Raw genomic sequence first — 20,340 nt, 5'->3', positions numbered from 1 at the left:
ATGTGTTTTCAAACCCTAACATTATGAGGCAGAATGCAGAAGTGAATTGCGTTTTTTTTTTAACATTTCTGAACACATTTTGTACTAAGTTAAGACTGTCCTTCCTGTTAAGTTGTTCATAACAATAATCAACAGTAATGTCTGAGAAGAAGAGGTAAGATTTCTAACTACATTAAGATGAAGCCTTGCATTTTACAGCTCTCCCCTTAGCCTTAAAAGTATATAATTATTTGGCCCATATTTTAACCCCTTTCAAGTAAAAGAAAACTTTGGTTTGCTTTAAAAATGTTACTTTTCATTATTTGGACTCAAGAAAATGTCCAAAATAACGTTGCTTCCACTATTCATCCAGCAGATTCATGTCTAACTTGTCAATGTCCTCCAGTTCAAAACTGTCCAGATCCAGATTATCAAGGTCCTAGAGAATGATAAGAGAAATGTTAGGTTACATTAAGGACCTTACTGAAATTCCCCTAATTTAATTTCTAATAAATAAAGCCACAATTTACCTCATGGTTGATTATTTCCTCGAGATCTTCAGTTGGGTCCTGTGATCTTTCAGAGCCTGCTTCCTGCTCTGCCACGGTTGCCTCTGCTGTGCCGTGTGATCCTTCTGGTTCAGCCTCAGGAAGACTGCCCACTTCTGACCCATCCTCCGTCTCTGCTGGAGGTTCTGCAGTTTTCTCCTCTTGCTCTTGCTCATCCTCCCACACAGCGACAGGCTTCAACGCCGCTGATGCATCTTCATCTGAGTCTAGCGCTGAATCGAGGATCAGATCTGAAAAAGCCTGGCCTGTGGCTGATGGAACATCCAGCAGGGAAAGTTCTGTTGGTTCTGAAGAGACGAGCTCCTCTACCAGTTGCTTTGCAATTGGCGTTTCTTCTTTAGCTATAGCAACCATGGAAATGGTGTCTGTTTCTTCTTGATCAGGGCTGGATGTTTCCTCGAATGCTGCAGATTCTGATGCGATTCCAGAATTGGCTTTTAAGTCCGTGCTAATTGGCACATCATTTGCTGTTTGTCTTTCTTCCTCTTCAGATACCGCAATAGCTGGCTGAGCCTCAGCTGCTGAAGCTCTGCCCTGATCAGCCACCTCATCAGATGAACCTACAACTTCCACTGGACTGGACTGTATGGCCTCTGAGTCTTTGGCAGGAACCTCAGTGCAGGGTTTCTGGATCAAGTGTTCCTCGGCAATAAGTAAAGTCTCTGATTTCATGTTTTCCCCTTTAACTCGACACTCAGACTGTGCTTGGTGTGGTTCAGCATGGTCTTTACTGGCAAAGACAGACAGAGGAGCTTCCTCTGGAAAACTAATTATGTCCTCTGTCACCAGAACAGGGTAAGCAGGAGGCTCATGTTTTATTGGAATGGGTTCTTCCATTATTATTACTTCTGAAGATGCAGCAGGGCTTTCATTCATGCATCCTACTGCCTCCTGTAAAACAAACATCACACAACAGTTAAAATACTCCTGTATAACTTCTTTCAATGAAATCATGGCTCCTACACAACTTTGCGAAAAAGAAATATGTTTTTTTTTCCATTTCAAACAAGACATTTACAGGAATCCCTGTAACAAATCCTGAAATACCATAGATGGCCACTAAGTGGCGATGATTGCACAGAGGTCAGGTGTTTTCTTTAACAGCGATTGCTTTGTTGTCAGTCAAGAACCATTTGAGTTCATGCTTGAAAAACTTGGTTACAACAGCAAAAAAGTCACGACATAAAATAAACACTCTATTGTAATTTCTTTCAATATATTAAAGGAAATTCAGCCTTTACAGACAGTTTAAAACAATCTGTTCCAATCACAAACTCAATTTTCACAAAAACAAAGAGTTTAAAATGCAGCCTAAAGATCTATCTGCAGATTACCTGGTTAGTGTCTGACACCCCTGGCTCAGTAATCTTTCCTTTGGTGATGAAACCTTTGGAGTCCTCCAGAACATCACGGTCCTCGTTTGACTTGAGAACAAAAAAACAAGCAAAATTTATTTCTAGCAATTCATCAATCCCTTTTCTACACCTGTTTCATCTCCACAGTCATTGGGCGCCAGGTGGACAAAAAAAACATGCTTCCTACTTGGATTCAATAAAACAGTTAACCTAACCTAAGCTGGCTGCTTTGGACTTAGGAATAACTCATGGATGAAGTAAGAGATCCTAGAACCAAACCATTCTGAAGCAACAGTGCTAAAAGCTCTCCAGTTAAAGCCTACGTGTCTCATTTTAAAGTTTTTTTCTGACAATGTTAGAGCTTAAAACAGACCACTGACCACGACGATTGGGTATTCTGCAGCGGGTCTGACCCCAACATGAGTCTCCTTCAGGAACTGCTCAGCCAGCAGAGCTTGCTGGAGGCCAGGGAACAGGTTGCTGTACTGATCTGGGTCAGCCAGCGCATCTGCTGCCTTCTGGTTCGCCTTTGACATGTTCTCCTTCCACAGCTTCACCACCCTGGAGGAAGAGAGACAGGCCCAGTTCACATCAAACTTTAAGGAGAGGAGAAATTTTCAACTTTATTTGAACTCTGACCTTGGGAAATTAAAATGACTATTACAAAGTAGTTTATGCAGGAGTTCTGCAGAAACAGGGTTTGGAAGTTAGCCATTCAACAACATACAGAAAACCGATTAGAAACACCTTTACCTTGACACTTGGCTGGGCATGTATGTTCTTGCCAGGAAAGCAGCCTCTGGCAATCGATCAGTTTTAATAAGCAGCTCCAAACATTTGTCAGTTCTGACAAAACAAAATATAAGAGTAACAACACACCAGCTGTTAAAAACAACAAAAACAGGACAAACTGTTCCAGAAACACCAACCTTCCTTGCATGAAGTAAGTGAGGAAGGCCACGTTGGTCTTCCCATCCTTCTCCGCTCCCTCGGCCAGTTTCCCTATCATGTCTGCGCTGCCTGAGGCGGTTGCCAACAGAAGTAATCCACCGTAATCCTGTGCTTGGTGCAGACATTCCTGAGCCAGGCTAAACTGCCCCTTTGTAGAGGCGACTTCAGCCAACTGCTTCCATTTATGCTCAGACTGAAGCACCGACACGCAGAGGAGTCAAAAAGACAACAGAAAAGATTGTTGACCGTCTTGAACCTGAATAATAGCTCTCTTTCCCTTACACAGATGTTGTAAAATTCACTTTTTACATGTTTTTGTACTTCTGTCTGGGTACTTCCCAAGTGGAATTAACAAGCACTTCAAAAAAACCCAGCCTTTTTTTATTTTAATATATATTGTTTTTACAATAAGTTAATGTGACTAGAAAATGAGGCATTTCAAAAACCTTTTAAATGTAATGTCACAAATCAGCAGACAGTGTCCCTCACCTAGTGGCCCTGCCCGTTACCTAGCAGCCCCAATATAGCAAAACACGTTTGATCAGCTGGTTTTAACACTGTATGCGCTGTACAATGGCTGCTGGAAAAGGCAAGCGTTTTGTTGTGGACTTACTGTCCAGAAGCCACTTGCTTCATTCTTATTGGTTGTGCAAACAAGAAATTCTACTAATGCTTTTCAAAGATGCATGGTTGTATAATTGCTCATCTGTCTGTAGCCATTTTCAAGTGTGAGTGTAAACACTGATTTGGGAGAGCACTTCCAGCAGCAGCTTATTTGGATTTAAAGTGACAAGAAGCCTTGAAACAGCTCATTCTGAAAGGGGCCCAAATAGAATTGACCAGACTAAAATCTCATTAGCTTACAATGATTTTGTGCAAAAAATATAATGAACATATTTTATATAGCACACAGACCTATCCTAACACATTCAACTAAGGTCACCTTTAAACAAAATCTATTGAGGCTTAAATTAATATAGATTTTTCAGATTTCCATTATCAAAATGTTTTTTAGAATAAAAATGACCTGTCAGACAAATCTAAAATTCTAGTGGGATTTCTTTCTCTCTTATCATGTTTTTAAGGCAGCGCCTAACTGCAGCCATATACAATACACACTAGCATGAGGCTTTCTCTGACCTCTGCCTCCAGTGCCAGTTCATGCGCCATCCTCAGCTCGCCCAGCTGCAGAGCAAGCTCAAACTTGTGTTCCAGGTTAGGGGACACAGCCAGCGCCTGCTGTCTGAACCCCTACACAGCAAAAGAAAATACAAAAAAAAACCCAACAAAACAAAACAAAACAAAAAAACATTAAGCCTTCTTCATTTACACTGAAACATTGCTGTCATATAACCACAGTTAAATGTGAGGTGAGTGTAAGGACCTTGCCATTGCCATAAAACAAAACATTTTAACCAGAGATCTGACTACATCTGGCTTCCTTGTCTTTTCTAAATCTTAGAAGGAAGTACAACATTACTAGATTGGCAGTAAACGTCAAAAGCTGGGAGGACATTGATACCTGTTTCTCCAGGAAGTGGGCGACCCTGGTCCTCTGCTCCATTGGTATTGTGGGAAGGACCCTGTCAGCCGTGGTGAAATCTTTCCTCATGACAGCTGTCTCATATTCCAGCACAGACAGCAGCAGGGAGTAACTGATGATATTGAGCTCCTTGTCTCCTAGATAGAGACGGTCGTCTTTTGGGATGTAGCCCAGCAGATACATGGTCCTATTTAGAGTTTTTACAATAAAATGGCTTTTTAATGCACCTTTTAATTTGTTAGCCTATAAAAGCAAATGAAAATTTGCTACCTGTCCAAGTGAGCAATAGTTATGATCTCTCCTCCAACATAGTAGTTGAGTCTGTTTACAGAGCTGGTATAGATGAAGCAGTCTCCGACCCACAAACCTGTCTTTACTATCTCCTGGACCTCATCCAGTACCTGAAAAACAGAAGAATCACAACAAACAGAAGCCATGAAAGGAAAACTGAAAGGAAAGACAATGAAGTTTTCTCTTTTATATCAGCATCTCATGATACGATTTCACAACAGACCACCAGAAACAGCTCTGACCTCAAAAGCATCTTCTATCCCATCCTCTGTCAGCGTTTCTTTAGACTCTTGTCCTGCTGACACTCGCTCTGCCAGGTAGCGCAACACAAAGAAGGACTCTTCTGTAGCAATACACACCAGCTCCCCAGAGTCAGACCAGAACATCTGCAGGCACCAATGACAGGCTTATGAAAAAGCTGCAGTCATAGCATTCAGACTAGCACTAAGGAGATTGTGACAGACATGCTTAGGCAGGATCTCAACACGGCGGATCAAACTGGAGCTTTCCCAGTCATAGAAAGCCAGTCCACTGGTTGATGTCACTCCCAGTAAGAAGCCACCAAAGATGCCTAATAGGAAGAGATAAAAAAATTAACATATCAATTAAAATAGGGAAATTTGGAAGATTATTTTCTTTGCCATATTTGCAAGGAAAATACCTTTGCGGGTTGCAACCATTAAAAACATGTCAGTACCAGACAACTTTTTGTGGAGGTGGTGACAGTACAGGGTGACATACTGGAAAAACAAGGTTTTTCTTTTGTCTTTGGAGGCAACTTCCAAATTATCAAGATCTAACCCTATATCATTTTTAGGGACTAAATTCCATCCTTCAAGGTGGCAAGATTTGTTCCCTCGGGGCAGAGTTTATCAGGTTTACCTCCAGAATTTGGGAGAAAACATGATAAATTCTTAAATTTGCTGAAATTCATTGAACAGCTTGGGTCAGCTGTTCGCACCAGAGTGACCAACACAGCCACATCAGCTGACTTGCAACAAGAACCGGTTGAGAAGTGGTACATCCCCCAGTTCAATAAACAACCCCAATAAGGGACAATGCCAGAACACGCATTGGCAGGCAGGATTTGACGAGTTATTTGTGGGTGGTACCAACATAACCAACTCTGCTGCTCAAATCTGAAACCAAATTTTCTCACAAATGTGGTGCCATTTAAAGACAACACATTTCAAAAACATACATATGTTTACACTTTTAAATACAGATAAAGCACTTTGATTGGTCAGTACATACACTCAGTTCATTTTACTGCTTGGAATGTAGAAAAACGTGATTTAAATGGCAAAAAAACGTACCATCAGCCCCAAAATCAGGATTGAAAGTCGTCTTCTCTTTAAAGTTTTTAAATATTTTCACCACGCTATTGCCTTTCCTCGTGGCATACCTGGACAGAAACAAAACTGGCATGTAATTTTAAATACTGGGTTTATGCTGTTGGGACAGAGCTTTGGACAAAAAACCCGGTGAGTTGGATTAGAGAAGAGATAAACATTTTTCAAAAACTGCCATTTTGATCTTCCTAATGATCCATTCAGACCTCACTGAACCTCTTCAACTGGGTATAATTAAGAAAAGCTCAGATGGTAAAATCATGGAGCATCACAAGGTTAATACCAATGGGAGATTTTCATGACTTCACACCAGGACGTAACTCAAACAGAACGTATGAACAGGAAGTCAAGCCTTGTTTTAACACAAGCATCTAATGGTAATATTAGAGGATATAATATTATCTGTATATCCTCTGTGCTACAGTTCTGACAACTTTAAAAAGGCAGCTAAAGTCTTATTCATTTTTATCACTTCCTCTGAAATCCAAACTTTTAATTCTGAAAAGATACAAAAAAGTCAGTTTAGAGATTTCAGTGATTAAAGTCTTCCTTTAATTGGTAGGCCTTACTGTGAGGAGTCGTGTGCCCAGACAAACTCCTGAGCAAAGCCAAAGCTTTTGTTCCTCAAGGCCATCGCGGTGTAGATGATATATTCCCCGTCTCCACACACCGCTACAAATCTGCCAGAATGAAACACACACCATATAAAGTACCCATTTAGAAATCTCAGACAGAATACCTGTCAAGTTTTGTGAAAATAAAATTGACTACAACAATAACACACGAGGTTCACCCAAACCATTAACATGTACAAATACATCGACTGTTCTACAAGCACTAATGTCAAGCATTCCAGTTCACACAAGCTTGCCTTTCCATCCAAAATGAAGATGCTGACACTTAATGTCGATTTTAAAACGACTCCTGGTTGGGTCACACATGATGACTGCTTTTGTCAATTTCCCATTCTGCAATGGCTCACCTGCCATTGGGGCTGTGTTGAATGGTTTGTGGGTAAATCTCACAGCTGCCCATATCTTTGGCACCAAGTGGGAGCTTCTCTCCATCCTGAATCTCCGACTCTCCCAGCGTCTTCAGGTTGGCCTGCTGCATCTCGGAGTGACGGGCCCACATGATTTTCCCACTGGAGTCCATGGACATGGCTGGCTCCTCCTGGCCCAGCTGAAACAAGGTGAGGATAAATATAAATATATGTTAATTGTGCACTCATTGATGTAATAGTGCACTCATTTAAAGCTTTGACGGTGCACAAACCTTAATGATGATGCTGCCTTCATCATAGCCCAGAGCTATATTGTTGGAGCCAGACAGCCCACATATACACCACACTCGTTCCATCCCGTAATTAAGTGTGTTTTCAAGTCTGTAGGTGTTGGAGTGCCAAACTCTGACAGTGCCTGTGGATGTGTCATAGTGGAATCAGGTTAGTGTTCTCTTTGTGACCCAGTATTAAGTTTTACTCACCGTCCTCAGATCCTGTGAGAATGACTGGCAGTTCAGGGTGGAAGCAGACACAAGTCACATTCTGCACATGACTCTCCAGGGTCTGAACACACGTTTTGTTCTGGTAAATAAAATCAGAAGAGGTGAAGGCTTTACCTTGTGGTATTAATACAAACCACCTACAGAATATGTCGCTTTCAGTTTTCAGATGAAAACTTTCTATTATTTGGAAAAGTTAAATGGCTTCATTTCAAAACTGACATTCTGTTTTCCAAGTTTCCATGTAGATTGATAGACATGTAGATATTGAAAAGTGCTTTGTAAATCCAAGACATAGTTTTGTCCCAATAATCCTGGTTGATCACTAGTTTATCCAACACTCAAGAACATACCATCTGACACCAAGCCGAAGAGCTGCCATGTGACTGGTTGGTTTTCTTTTTTTGCTTTAGGAAGAGGTGTGCCTAGCTAAGTTTCTCACGAGTGCAGAACTGACATAGATTATTCCAGAACTTGTTGCCATCAGTTTCCTTCATCTATTATGGTCAGTAAATCTATAACTGAGTAACAAAGACCTGAGTAATGCCCACTCGTACAGCCCCCATTGGAGGACCACCACTGTTGAGTTTTCCTCTAATTTAAAGCTGGAAATGCTTTAAATTAGACGACATTACTCAGACTAGAGCACTCAAATAACCTGCGACCAGATACAGAAAAATTTTCTAAATGCACTCAAAAGTCATGTTTGTAGGTGTCAGCAGGCTCTTTATGAGAAACAAAAGAGGAATGTTAGTCAACTAATATAAACACAGCTGGAACTCAATAAAATACACTTTAAATTTGTGCTTGAGACACTTTTGCTCTTGGTCAAAAAATGTATGGCTTTTGTAGCACTCGTTTAATGTAGATTTTATTTGGAGCTGAATATTTTTTTTTTTTAAATCATGCTTACTGTTAATCTTATAATAGCTGTTCTTTTTTAATGTGATACTAAGTGTATTACCTCAGGATCCATGTATATATGCATTCACTGTGTTGGATTACCTGATAATCCCAGATCTTCACAAGATTATCATCAGCTCCTGATATAAGGTAGGGCTTGTCTCCTCCGTTATAGTAATCAATGCAGTTCACTCCTTTCTCGTGACCCTCAAGAGTGAAATTGGGACACTTGGAGCCCAACTGCCACACCTACAGTACAGCAAGATGAGTTGTAGCATTAGTATTATAGAATTGTCGTTGTAGTATAGTATTAGTCTGTGATCACCTATGTCTGCCTGTTTTGTACCTTAATGGTTCTGTCTAAAGAGGCACTGGCAAACTGGTTGTTGTCTTTAGGGTTGAAGACGACCTGCATGACGTAGTGTACATGTCCCTCAAACACTTGGCAGCACGTCCACTTTCTGTCCCAGTCCCACAGTTTGATCAGCATGTCATCTAGAAACACACACTGCTCATCAGACAACTCAATAAAGGGTTACATGTTGATTTTGGATGACTGTATGTCGCATGAATCTAGGTAGGCATTTCCTACCGCTGCTGGTGAGGACAAAGGGCTGCGTGGGGTGCACAGCGACGCAGCGGATGTAGTCACAGTGGGCTTCAAACATGAAGACCCTATCAAGCGTGTTGTAGTTGAACACACGGATCTGCATGTCATCCTGTGGGCAAGCAAACAGATTTATCAAAACATGATCCCAATTCAGTCCACAGCAGCAGAATAGCTGCTTTTGTTTTGCAAAATTAGAGTCACAGAATAATTTGTACACAAACTTTAATCCAGAAACAACTTACTGCTCCAGTAATGATCCAGTGTTTCCTGGCTACAAACATGGCCACTCTAACAGGCAGATCGCACAGCTCAAAGGATTTAATAATTGCCTAGGAACAGAGAAGCAAGGTCAGACAGTAGAAGTATTACTAAAGAGTTCATGCCACAGAGATCTTTGCAAAATTTATCATTGTAAGGGTTTTTTGAAGGACATATTTCAATTTTCCATGTACATACTTATTTTATTTTATCTTTATATTATATTATCGCTGTTTAGGTTAATTAAATTGCCTGTAATTTGACATTTTCCATATAATTAATCTTTTTAATATGTGTGCCTGTAGTTGTATTTTGTAATATTTTAAAGCTCTTGAATTTGAGTAATTGTCAACAAATACACAATTTTCACTTGGGGATCCATAAAGTAGTTCTGATTCTGATTTGATGTGATACTGAGAAATTGATACAGGTTTTCATTTACTGTCTTTCATATTTAAAAAATCTGAAATGTGTGGCATGTATTTGCATTCAGTTCCCTTCACTCTGACACCCCGGTACAAAATCCAGTGCAACCAACTACCTTTACGAATGATCTCAATGCTAAATAGAGTCCACCTGTATGCAAATCAAACTGTTGTGTGAAAATCAACCAAATTTGTCTTTGGTTGGCTCTAAATACAGAGGGGTAGACTTTTTGGATGCAGAAATAAAAACAAGACTAAGGCCAAAGATCACCAACCGGCAGGAGAGTGACCCTCAATGCACAGCCAAGAGCTACAATAAAATAGATTAGGTCAATGCATATTTTTTTGGTAGAACGGCCTATTTAAAGTCTAGACTCAAGTCCAATTGTAAATTTGTGTCAAGACTGGAAATTTGATCTGACTGAACTTTGGGCGACAAGTGAATCCTTTTGCAAGGCATTTGTTTTACTGAAAATAAGCATTCTTGAGTGAAATGTTGGAATAAAATTAGGAGAGGGTGATGCAAAATGACAGAAGTGGTTCATAGACACCTGTGTTTCATGGTTCCAGATGACAACAGTGCCAGTGTAGAGGCTGAGCACCATCCATGGCTCAGTGGGGTGCAGGTCCACACTCTTCACTCTCTCTGACCGAGCTGTCAGCCTCCGCTGGATGTCCAACCTCAGAGGCTGGTTAGTGAGAGACAATAAAAACGAACGGGTCAACATCAGCTGGGGGTGGAGGATGCTCCTCTGCAGCTTTAAATCACCTTCTGGCTTTAGTTAGGGAGTGGGTGTGTCTCTTTTCCCACACCACATTTTGCATGCATGCCTGCCTAAATTTTCTTTCACATCGATCATTTTTACTGATCGTACGACAGAAGAATGAATAAAACACATTCTAACACGTTGAGTTTGCTTAGATGTTTCAAATGAAATGCTTATTATGAAGGTTCAATGTACATATTGGTTATTTGATTATTTTGAGCTGTGAGAGTTTACTGCACTTCTTTCTAAGTACCATTGAGGTAGGTATATCAGGGTGGCAAGTGAAGTTCTGCTAATAACACATTTTTAAATTGTGACGTGATAAATACTTTGTTTAGGACACCTACCATGTCTCCACGTCAGCGCGTGTCTCAGTTATAGTCCAGGGAAAACCCACCTATCATCCTGCTGCTCCCGGAGAGAAGCGGAGAAAAGTTGGATTATTATTGTGCTGAAGACAATACCTAAACAACTTCCGGTGATGCTTTACAAAGTAAATACTTTGCCCGAAGTGACGAGTGACAAAATTGACGCCTTTAGCAAAAAAATGAAGAAGAAGAGAAAAAAAAACATGAACAAAACTGAAGCCTAAGAGAAAAATGTTTTGCGCATGAATAGCTATGTTATGAGGTTAAGTTTTATAAGCTAATATGGTGAAGCAGTTCTGACGTTTGCTAGGGGTTTGTGGATTTTCTATTGTCCCTTTCAAATTGTCTTTTTACTTTGAAGAGGAGAAATTTAACTTCCCGTTTATCTGTGTCGACGCAAACTTGACTTAAAAGTTTTTTTGCAACGTGGATCTTTCAGCGTTTTCAGGAGAACACTTTGTACCTGACAACTCATACATATACTGATGCACGACAATAAAGAAAAACTGAATTTATTTTAGGAATGTGGCATTTTGTCGGCATTACATCAAACCGTTTAGTTTAGTTAAGTTTAAATCAGCGAGCACGCGGAATTTGGATTGATTTAAATTTGTAGATAATTTACTGTGGTTTGCCAAAATAATACCCGCTGAGTTATTTTTTTATTATTATTTTGTCACATTGAAGCTGCCTTCTTCAATGTGTCTTAGAATGTTATAATCACAGGCTCCACAATGGGAAAATTTTATTCTATCTTCTCATCAAGTCTGACCAATGTCACTGTCTCTATTTAAAAAAAAAAGAAAAACTTTCCCACAACATAATGGTGCCTGTGCCTGATTATGGAGAGGATGTTAGGAATGACGCAAGAATTGTTGACTGTGTTTTCTACAACTTTGTAATTTTTGTGTGTTTTTATGATGTATAGCACTTTGAACTGCCATGTTCCTCAAATGTGTGATAGAACTTCAAGTCATTTAATATCAAAACAAAGGGTGGTAGGGAAAAACAAACAGTGACTTTGTCTCCCTCTGGCGTAAGAATTGTGAACTTTGAAATCCCCACAAAAATCAGAAGGCAAATGAAAGCATATACTTTAAATAATAATAATAAAAACCCCTAGTCTGAAATTAAATTAGTTAAATTTGAAATTAAATGTTTTACTAATTCAGGAGTCACTGATGTAGCTTCCTTTTCATAAATGTGAAGTCACCTGTTTCTCATTGAGATAATGATCCAACATGGCCAAATCAACACAGGAAACAAAAACCTTTGAGTTGAGCTAAATGTAGGAAACAAAAAGTGCGGAAGCACAACAGATAGCTATACAGCAGAATGCATAAGTAAAATAAATAAATAAATAAAAATAAAAATAAAATTCAACCAGAGATTCCAAGTCACTTATATACATTTCATTTCCCATTACTATTGATAATGAACAGCACTGCATTATCAAATATGTGGGTACCTTTACAATAGGCCTAAATACATAAATTAATTTATCAAATTAAATCTTTTTTTATTTATTTATTTAGTTATTTTATTTATTTTTTTATTGTTTTTACAAAGCAAGACTTGCTTAACAAGATTGTTTGAACGTTAGGGGGCGCTAACAGACTTTAAAAAGAAGTGGAACCTGACAAACTCCATTTTAATTGCTTTGGGGTTTTCTGAAAACTGCATGAGTGTATTTTTCAAAGTGGTTTTTAAAAGCAACGCTCTCCCACATGTTGTTGTGGCTTTGAGGTAAACCTTGTGCTCTGTCACAATGTTCATTTTCAACCAATCCTGAAAGCTGTCACTTGCGATCTGACGTATCAGAATAAAATACCTACTTCCGACGCAGATGTATTTAATTGCCGCATCAACAGGCTTTCGCAACATTCCTGCCGGTGGGACAAGATTCGCAGCGTTTGTCTTCAGTCATTTGGCTTCCGAAAAATGGTGCGTATGAATGTTATGTTTAAAGCATTAGCATAGCTCAATTCCTAAAAGTCTGTTGTTGAACTGATAGATTTTATTTCCCCCCTCCGTCAAAATCCGTGGCTGTTCCCCGTTTTTTTTTTGGCTATGTGTGGGAGGCGACGCTCTATTTAAACTGCTTCTTAGAAGTTTTCTGGTCCTTTAATGAATGGAAGCCACAGTTTTTAACTTCAGAATGTCTTCATAAGCATTACAGACCTCACGTTTGTGGAGAAATCACCTCCCCAGGTTCAATGAGCTCCACCTGTGTCCTTTTCAGTCAATGAAGTGGAAGTATTAACGGGGATCTGTTCACAGTAGGGCTTCTATTATTGGGTTGTCAAATGAAAACATGCATATCAGATTCAAGTCTTCTGCTAAACAAGTTTCATTTGCCAGATTCTGATATTACAAGAACCCTTATTGTTTGCTATGGGAAGAAAAGGGCAGCTTGGCTCCAGCGAGGGTTTTGAGGCTTGGAGATGTAATCAATTTTTTTTTTTTGTCTAACTCCACAGCGTGAATGCATCTCCATACATGTTGGTCAGGCTGGCGTCCAGATCGGTAATGCGTGTTGGGAACTCTACTGCCTGGAACATGGGATTCACCCGGATGGCCAGATGTCCAGTGATGAGACGATTGGTGGTGGGGATGATTCTTTCAACACATTCTTCAGTGAGACTGGAGCAGGGAAACATGTTCCGAGAGCTGTTTTTGTGGATCTAGAGCCCTCAGTAATTGGTAAGCAGAGCACTTGTTAAACTTCAACATAATTTCTCAAGGTTGATAGAAGTCTATGTCGGTATCTGTCAGATGAAGTGCGCACTGGCACCTACCGCCAGTTGTTCCACCCAGAGCAGCTGATCACTGGTAAAGAGGATGCTGCCAACAATTATGCCCGTGGACACTACACAATCGGGAAAGCGATCATTGAGCCGGTTCTGAACAGGATTCGCAAACTGGTAGGAAATCTTTGCAGTTTTATTTTAGGTGAGCTGATGCAGCTGTTCCAAATTGGTTTCTCTTTCTGTCACCAGTCTGACCAGTGTACAGGACTTCAGGGCTTCCTGGTTTTCCACAGCTACGGTGGAGGAACCGGCTCTGGTTTCACCTCCCTACTGATGGAGCGTCTCTCCATGGACTACGGCAAAAAGTCCAAGCTGCAATTTTCAGTCTACCCTGCCCCTCAGGTGTCAACTGCTGTAGTGGAACCCTATAACTCCATCCTGACCACTCACACCACCCTGGAACACTCAGAGTGCGCCTTTATGGTGGACAATGAAGCGATCTACGATATCTGCCGCAGAAACCTTGACATTGAGCGACCCTCTTACACAAACCTGAACAGATTGATCAGCCAGATTGTGTCCTCAATCACCGCTTCTCTTCGTTTTGATGGAGCCCTTAATGTGGATCTAACAGAGTTCCAAACCAATTTGGTGCCATATCCACGCATCCACTTCCCTCTGACCACTTACGCTCCTGTGATCTCTGCTGAAAAGGTGTACCACGAGCAGCTCACTGTGGCTGAGATCACAACTGCCTGCTTTGAGCCAGCCAATCAAATGGTGAAATGTGACCCTCGCCATGGCAAGTACATGGCTTGCTGCCTTCTGTACCGTGGTGATGTAGTGCCCAAAGATGTCAACGCTGCCATTGCGACTATTAAAAACAAGCGGTCCATCCAGTTTGTGGACTGGTGCCCAACTGGCTTTAAGGTTGGCATCAACTACCAGCCACCCACTGTGGTTCCTGGTGGTGACTTGGCCAAGGTTCAGAGGGCTGTGTGCATGCTGAGCAACACCACGGCTATTGCAGAGGCTTGGGCTCGACTCGATTATAAGTTTGACCTAATGTATGCCAAACGGGCCTTTGTTCATTGGTACGTAGGTGAGGGGATGGAGGAGGGGGAGTTCTCTGAGGCCAGGGAGGATATGGCAGCCTTGGAGAAGGATTACGAAGAGGTTGGCTCAGATGCCCGGGAAGATGCAGTGGAAGATGGAGAAGAATATTGAAGATTTGTATTCCTTGTATAAATTTGTTTAATAAAGATGGTGTTGCATTATTATACTTCTTGAATCAAAGCAGTGCTTTAACTTAAAATATTGTCTATCACTTGAAAGATGGTCTGCTTCACATGGGACAAGTATAAAGCAGATTGGAGCTAAACGAGGACAAATTTGGACTGTCTTAATATTACAAGTTGGCTCTTGTCTCAAATATCTTTAAAAAGAAAACGGATTATGTGATTAAATTAACCTGGCCTACCTTAAAATCTATATGGCATTATTTTATGCACTTGGAGCACAAACAATGCATTTTATAATTTATAGTAAAAAAAATAAGATAGGGGGCGGGGGAAGAAAGAGACTGATTTTGCATTTCCTTTTTCCTCTTCTACTTTGAGCCTCTCCAGCACTTGCTAGAGATTCCCAGTCAACTTTAAGCTTCTCTGCAGCTCTAGTCTTGACAAAAACTGGACCAAATGGGGAATATTTTTGTTTTTTTCCCCTCTTAGAATAAAAGCAAACCTTCTTACAAAGTCTCAGTACATTATTCTTTGCTTATCTACCACATAAATAAATATTCACTCCTCATTCATAGTGCTTGTTGAAGTAATCTTAGAAAAATACAAATACTCTAAAATTTAGATTTTTATTATTTTTTTTATCATACTTGCAGTCAGTCCCACTCTGATGCATTGCATCAGAGTGGGACTGGCTAAGATCTTTCCTGCCATTGACCCTTTAGCCTATATCTGACAAATGGGGATGAGGAAGGAAGGGTGGGAGGGAAATTAAGGAATTTATACCAGCATCATTGTTACAGCAATATTGCCATGTGCTACATATTTTTTCTTAAGCTTCCCCTATTTAAAAAAACAAATGACACCACCTGAAATTGCAAAGAGTAAACTAACATACAAAAAAATTTCAATCTCCAATGAAATTTCTGATTTACAATGACCAGAGATGTTTCTGTAAATTGAAAATATTAAAAAATAAAGATGCTTTCTTTTTCTCCATGTAAAGATTGCTGCTCGGATGACTTGGTCAGTTATGTTGGTTGCATTGCTCACATACAACTCTGCCCACAAAGTCTATTTGAGAGTTTGATTTTTAATGGCTCCTCCAAAACATGGACTTTGTTGCTTTTAAACAACTTTGTAAGTAAGTTTAGAATTACAAGTCATTGTCCATTCAGATGAGCCAGTTGTCCCAAAGCTTTAAGTTCCTGTATGATGTTTTAATATTTCCACATTATATTCTTTCGCATGAGGCCATCTATTCTACAAAGCTCAGCTCTTCTTTATCTATAGTAGTAACATCACATGATCAAAACAACACCTGATGGACATGGAACCCTAAAATACCATGATTGTGGAACTGGACTTCTCTTTCAAACATCTTGTTTGATGTCTTTGGATTGTTTCACAAAATCACAAAAGCAATCATGTTGGAAGAATGCAGTAATAATTGACTGAAACAAATTGGTCCATTATTTTGGGAGGTGGTGAACATTTTATTGTGATACTAAATGATCTAAAATAGGAAAAGTGGAATGGAGATGAAGTGATATGAAAGAAAACAAGCCCTTTTTGAAATGACACATCCAAAGGATAATGAGACATCATTTGTATTAAAATGTTTTAATAAAGTTCACAACACGACACACACAGCAGTCAGGGTTTTACACACAAAATCTATCTTCCTCCTCCTTTATTGCTTCTTCTTGAACACTTGGTGGCAGACTTTGTCGAGGACTGTGATTTCCTGTAAAAAGAAGGCACAGACCTTGAGACTCGGAGGAATGTGATGCAACAAGGGCGTCTATTGGTTGCACAAGCAGGCAGAGCTTACATCTGCATGTTTCAAAAGCATTTTATTATTATTGCCCAGAGACATGAGGCAACTCAGTGTGATGCAACTGGGAATGATTGGTTCAAGTAAATGAAGTAGAGTTCTTATATTTATTCTATTAATGAGGAAACTGGGAATACATTTACACCAGTTCCCAGTGTGTCACGCTTATTCTCACCAGGTGCAGCAGGTCTCCCTCGATCCAATGCTTCCAGCCGCGATTTTCTTTCTCCCCCTTCTGAACACAGACCAGCTTGTCCCCATCCCAGACAACCAGGCTCTGACATATCACATCACAGACATTTAAAGCCAAGAGCAACACATTTAGTGTCCAACAATCCTCCTTTCATTGGCTCTGTGCCCCACCTTTACTTTCCGATTGTCCAGTCCCTTTGTGTGCTCCTCAAACTCCTCCCCCACGGTAAAGTTGACTTCATAGTTTCTGAAGGTACTTAGGGTCTTGGTTTCAAACTTGTCTCCGTTCTGCACAATCACTTTTGTCTGATGCAGATGGGTGGCAATCTTCCTGGTGGCGAAGTCAATGTCTGGATTTGTGAAGAGAGGTCAGATGTGGTCAGAAACAGACTCTAATGTATGTTTTTGTAACGTTGTGAAAACTTCTCCTCCTGGATGCTGATGGAATTCATCAAAGCACAGATGTGACAATAACCCGTCAAAAATCACCTTAAATTCAGTTAGATTAGATCTGAATGACTTTCTTTGACCCCTTTTACCATCAGACTCTGTTACAGTCAACCACCCATTCTAATCATTTAGATATTCATATCCTATTTGCCCTAAAGTGGAAATTCAATTTCTTTCGATCACTCTTACAGATGGGGCACCATATTTAACCATCTGACTGATAGTTTCTGCCCCATTTCCATAAGGATCTCATTTTCCAGTCTGCTCCAAGGAAATGTGTCTGAGGACTCAAGGATCACCCTGGATTTCTTGATTGAGCTCACTGCATGGTGGCTTGTTTTTTTGTGAATTGCAGATAGAGTCGTCGTGAAAATGAAAGTGTTTCTGGGAGTGATCAATGACACGCAAGGAGGAGAGCCAGCTCCCGTCAGCTGATCCAGGGTCAGAATCTCTCTTTTATTTCTTGGATGGGGAACAAAGAAAACGCAGAAGGGACTGAATCAATACGTATTTGGCACAGCAACAGATAGCAACTGCTCATAGAGAGGAGGTTAACTTTGTCTGACAGCAATTCAATGAGGAAATGAAGCAGTTGCACATCACACCTCTTTTTTTCTTCCCTTTCTGTTACTCTCCTACCAGCATTCTTGTTCTCTCTGTCACACTGGTGTTACGCTTTTTGCTCAGACGTCCTTTTCTTCCTGACTCAGTCTTTTAGTATAGCACTCTGATTTGAACAAGACAATTTTCACAATCAATTGAACGAGGTCAAATTGCATGCGTTGCATCAAAGTGAAACTTACCAAGAGCCTTCATGACATCCTCGAAGTTTTCATTGGTCACCATCTCCCAGCGTCCATTGTAGTCTGCAGGCATTTTGTCAGCAGTTTGTGAGAGGAGGTAGCAGCCTGCCTTGAGATATGTTTTTCCAATGAAGCGAGAGAGAGAGTTCAAGGGCCCAGCCCTTTATATGCACTTTGTTTCTGAGTGTGTGTTTAAGTGTGTGTATGATTGTGTGAGTCCATGTGGACCAAAGGACATACTCCGCCTGATAATTGCTTCAGGACATTGGAAGAGTGTGTATGTGGCATAAAGTTCATGCTTCCTCCTCTACATTGTTACCACTTTACAGAACATGTTTTTCTGTGGTTGAACATCACAATATGAATGTTGTTTTGTAGACAGTGTACACAACTCTCTGCACAATAAAAATGCATTTTGAACAACAGTAAACTTTAGCTATAAAAAAAAATGCAATATATACCAGTCAGAATCCTTATTTGATTCTAAGAGAATCTGTGGAGGAAACTAAATATTAGGGTAATGGCAAAGATGTCATCCAACCACAAATCTGCAAGAATAATTAGCAAATTTCTGTGCCTTTTCCGTTTTCTTAGCATTTTCCTTACATCTAGTTTATTTTGTAGATCCTCTCAAGATTTATCTTGTCGAAGTATAGAAGATATTCCTTGAGGCAGTGAAATGGGTCAGGTCCAGTTAACAGTTATTCTAATTTATACTGGTGTCCAGCATGTGGGTTATAATATGAATAAGTATATCAGCTTAGAAAAGGTTAATAAATGCCAAAAGAACTGTGGTTAGAAACATTTCTGTGTAAAATGTATGTTTCTCTCCATCTTTAGCTAATTTGCCCATAATGCTAATGCTAAACTTGCTAGCAAACTAAGTTCCTTAGATGCTGCAGTTGCAGAAATAGTTATAAAATGCTACCTTCTAAGACTAGATTGCTTATGACTAATTCATGAATGTTTCATGCTTCAATCACAAACCAGTTCCTTTTGTTTTTTTGTCTTAACATGGAGGACAAACCAGATGACTTCATGATGATAACAGTGATGGTCTTTCTGCAGCACAGAACCAAGCAAATGTTTCTACTGTGATACAAGAGAAAGAGACCTGATATATGAACATATGTGAACACGGAACATAAATGGACAAATATTACTTGCTGAAGTCTATAAATACTGACTTAATACAACTTTATATCAACTTAATACAGATTATTTATTTGATTAATTAAATTCACCAATGAAGTCCAAAAAACCTTTGAATTTAGCAAATTGTTTTGGACAAAATGTATTTTGAAGAGTTTTTTTAAGCTGTTAAACATGTGTCAGATCTACGAAGAAATAGAATTATAATCACCAGTTTTATTGGTTAAATTCTAACAGCTTGTTTTGTCATCTTGTACTATGCATTTGTTACATGTCATTTAGGAATCTCCAGTTGTTTTTTTTTTTTCTATCCATTTCCTCCCATCAAGCTGGCGCCTGCATTTACTCCATCTAATGGGCTGGAATGGGGGGAAGAAGGGAGGGGTGTCAGAGAGAAGCTGTAAGACAGATGTCCGCCAATAAGCAGGAGTTCATTTCTTTAGTGCAATTTTTTTCTGGAGCAGAAATGTTCTTTTCTCTGTGATTTTTGTAACAGAAAGTTTCTTTTCCTAAAGAAAGCATATTCCGTTTACTTAGATATTAGCTTAAGTACATAGTTGCGCAAGTGTTCCCTAAGAGTCCATGCTTCAAGCTCTCTTTTGTGAATCACTTTAAGATAAGACACCCGTGCTTCAGTCTGCTCGAATCTCTTTATCAGGCAAAGTGTGCAAGTCTGCTTTGATAAAGTATTTATGACAACGTTTTGTGTGTTAAATCTCTGAGCTGCACAACTTTGGTTAATGAAAAGTTCTTAGCTTTTATTGAGATTTCAGACAGTGGTTTGTCATTCTTCCAATGAGAATTCAATCAAATTGCCGTATAAAATCTAATCTCTTTCTGTTCTTTATTGAAGAAACTTCAACACAATGTTGTGTGGAGTAATGTTTGATATCCAGTGCTTTAATGTGGGGGAAAAAATCAGCTGAGGTAATATGGTTTTGCAACAACTTAATGATAACGCTCTATCTAAAGATAAATTGATCCTGTGATGAAGGACTTGCATGTGGAGGGTTAAAGGTGAAGCAGCATGTGAAGTTTATCAGA

At 39.8% G+C, this 20,340-nt stretch overlaps 3 protein-coding genes across 4 annotated transcripts; 1 reads left to right on the top strand and 2 right to left on the bottom strand.

Annotated features, from left to right (window-relative positions):
* Window positions 1-4: 4 nt before the first annotated feature.
* On the bottom strand, window positions 5-10,952 carry LOC129359311 (coatomer subunit beta'-like). The gene is made up of 22 exons (XM_055028854.1): window positions 10,854-10,952; window positions 10,291-10,428; window positions 9,299-9,385; window positions 9,039-9,165; window positions 8,793-8,941; window positions 8,549-8,695; window positions 7,526-7,625; window positions 7,316-7,458; window positions 7,023-7,222; window positions 6,610-6,720; window positions 6,005-6,093; window positions 5,153-5,259; window positions 4,931-5,074; window positions 4,668-4,798; window positions 4,377-4,584; window positions 3,995-4,105; window positions 2,833-3,047; window positions 2,657-2,749; window positions 2,284-2,464; window positions 1,883-1,972; window positions 510-1,439; window positions 5-418 (listed from the first exon to the last, which is right to left on the bottom strand). The coding sequence occupies exons 1-22, from the start codon at window positions 10,854-10,856 to the stop codon at window positions 341-343; spliced, it is 3,582 nt and encodes a 1,193-aa protein (XP_054884829.1). The 5' UTR covers window positions 10,857-10,952; the 3' UTR covers window positions 5-340.
* Window positions 10,953-12,752: 1,800 nt separating this feature from the next.
* LOC129359227 (tubulin alpha chain-like) lies at window positions 12,753-14,909 on the top strand. Of its 2 annotated transcripts, XM_055028697.1 has the most exons (4): window positions 12,753-12,818; window positions 13,355-13,577; window positions 13,650-13,798; window positions 13,874-14,909. In XM_055028697.1, the coding sequence occupies exons 1-4, from the start codon at window positions 12,816-12,818 to the stop codon at window positions 14,849-14,851; spliced, it is 1,353 nt and encodes a 450-aa protein (XP_054884672.1). In that variant the 5' UTR covers window positions 12,753-12,815; the 3' UTR covers window positions 14,852-14,909. The 2 variants fall into 2 exon arrangements, with proteins under 2 accessions (XP_054884672.1, XP_054884671.1); XM_055028696.1 differs by having other exon boundaries at window positions 13,650-14,909.
* A 1,557-nt stretch (window positions 14,910-16,466) lies between these two features.
* Window positions 16,467-18,293, bottom strand: rbp2a (retinol binding protein 2a, cellular). Its single transcript, XM_055028698.1, has 4 exons — window positions 18,145-18,293; window positions 17,063-17,241; window positions 16,875-16,976; window positions 16,467-16,609 (listed from the first exon to the last, which is right to left on the bottom strand). The coding sequence occupies exons 1-4, from the start codon at window positions 18,215-18,217 to the stop codon at window positions 16,556-16,558; spliced, it is 408 nt and encodes a 135-aa protein (XP_054884673.1). The 5' UTR covers window positions 18,218-18,293; the 3' UTR covers window positions 16,467-16,555.
* Between the last annotated feature and the right edge of the window lie 2,047 nt (window positions 18,294-20,340).

The sequence above is a fragment of the Poeciliopsis prolifica genome, unplaced genomic scaffold (assembly GCF_027474105.1).
Source record: "Poeciliopsis prolifica strain line A6 unplaced genomic scaffold, Auburn_PproV2 SCAFFOLD004, whole genome shotgun sequence".
Lineage (NCBI taxonomy): Eukaryota > Metazoa > Chordata > Actinopteri > Cyprinodontiformes > Poeciliidae > Poeciliopsis > Poeciliopsis prolifica.
Note: the sequence above shows the minus strand (reverse complement) of the source record. Positions and strands in the feature narration are given on the sequence as shown.

Coding starts and splice junctions, on each gene's coding strand:
- LOC129359311 (XM_055028854.1), bottom strand. Junction 7,459..7,525: donor TCTCACAGGATCTGAGGACG/GTGAGTAAAACT, acceptor ACACATCCACAG/GCACTGTCAGAGTTTGGCAC. Junction 4,585..4,667: donor ACTATTGCTCACTTGGACAG/GTAGCAAATTTT, acceptor AACTCTAAATAG/GACCATGTATCTGCTGGGCT.
- LOC129359227 (XM_055028696.1), top strand. Junction 13,578..13,649: donor TCTAGAGCCCTCAGTAATTG/GTAAGCAGAGCA, acceptor GGTATCTGTCAG/ATGAAGTGCGCACTGGCACC.
- rbp2a (XM_055028698.1), bottom strand. CDS start 18,217: ATGCCTGCAGACTACAATGGACGCTGGGAGATGGTGACCAATGAAAAC. Junction 17,242..18,144: donor GGATGTCATGAAGGCTCTTG/GTAAGTTTCACT, acceptor TCACAAATCCAG/ACATTGACTTCGCCACCAGG. Junction 16,610..16,874: donor AGGGAGACCTGCTGCACCTG/GTGAGAATAAGC, acceptor TTCTTTTTACAG/GAAATCACAGTCCTCGACAA.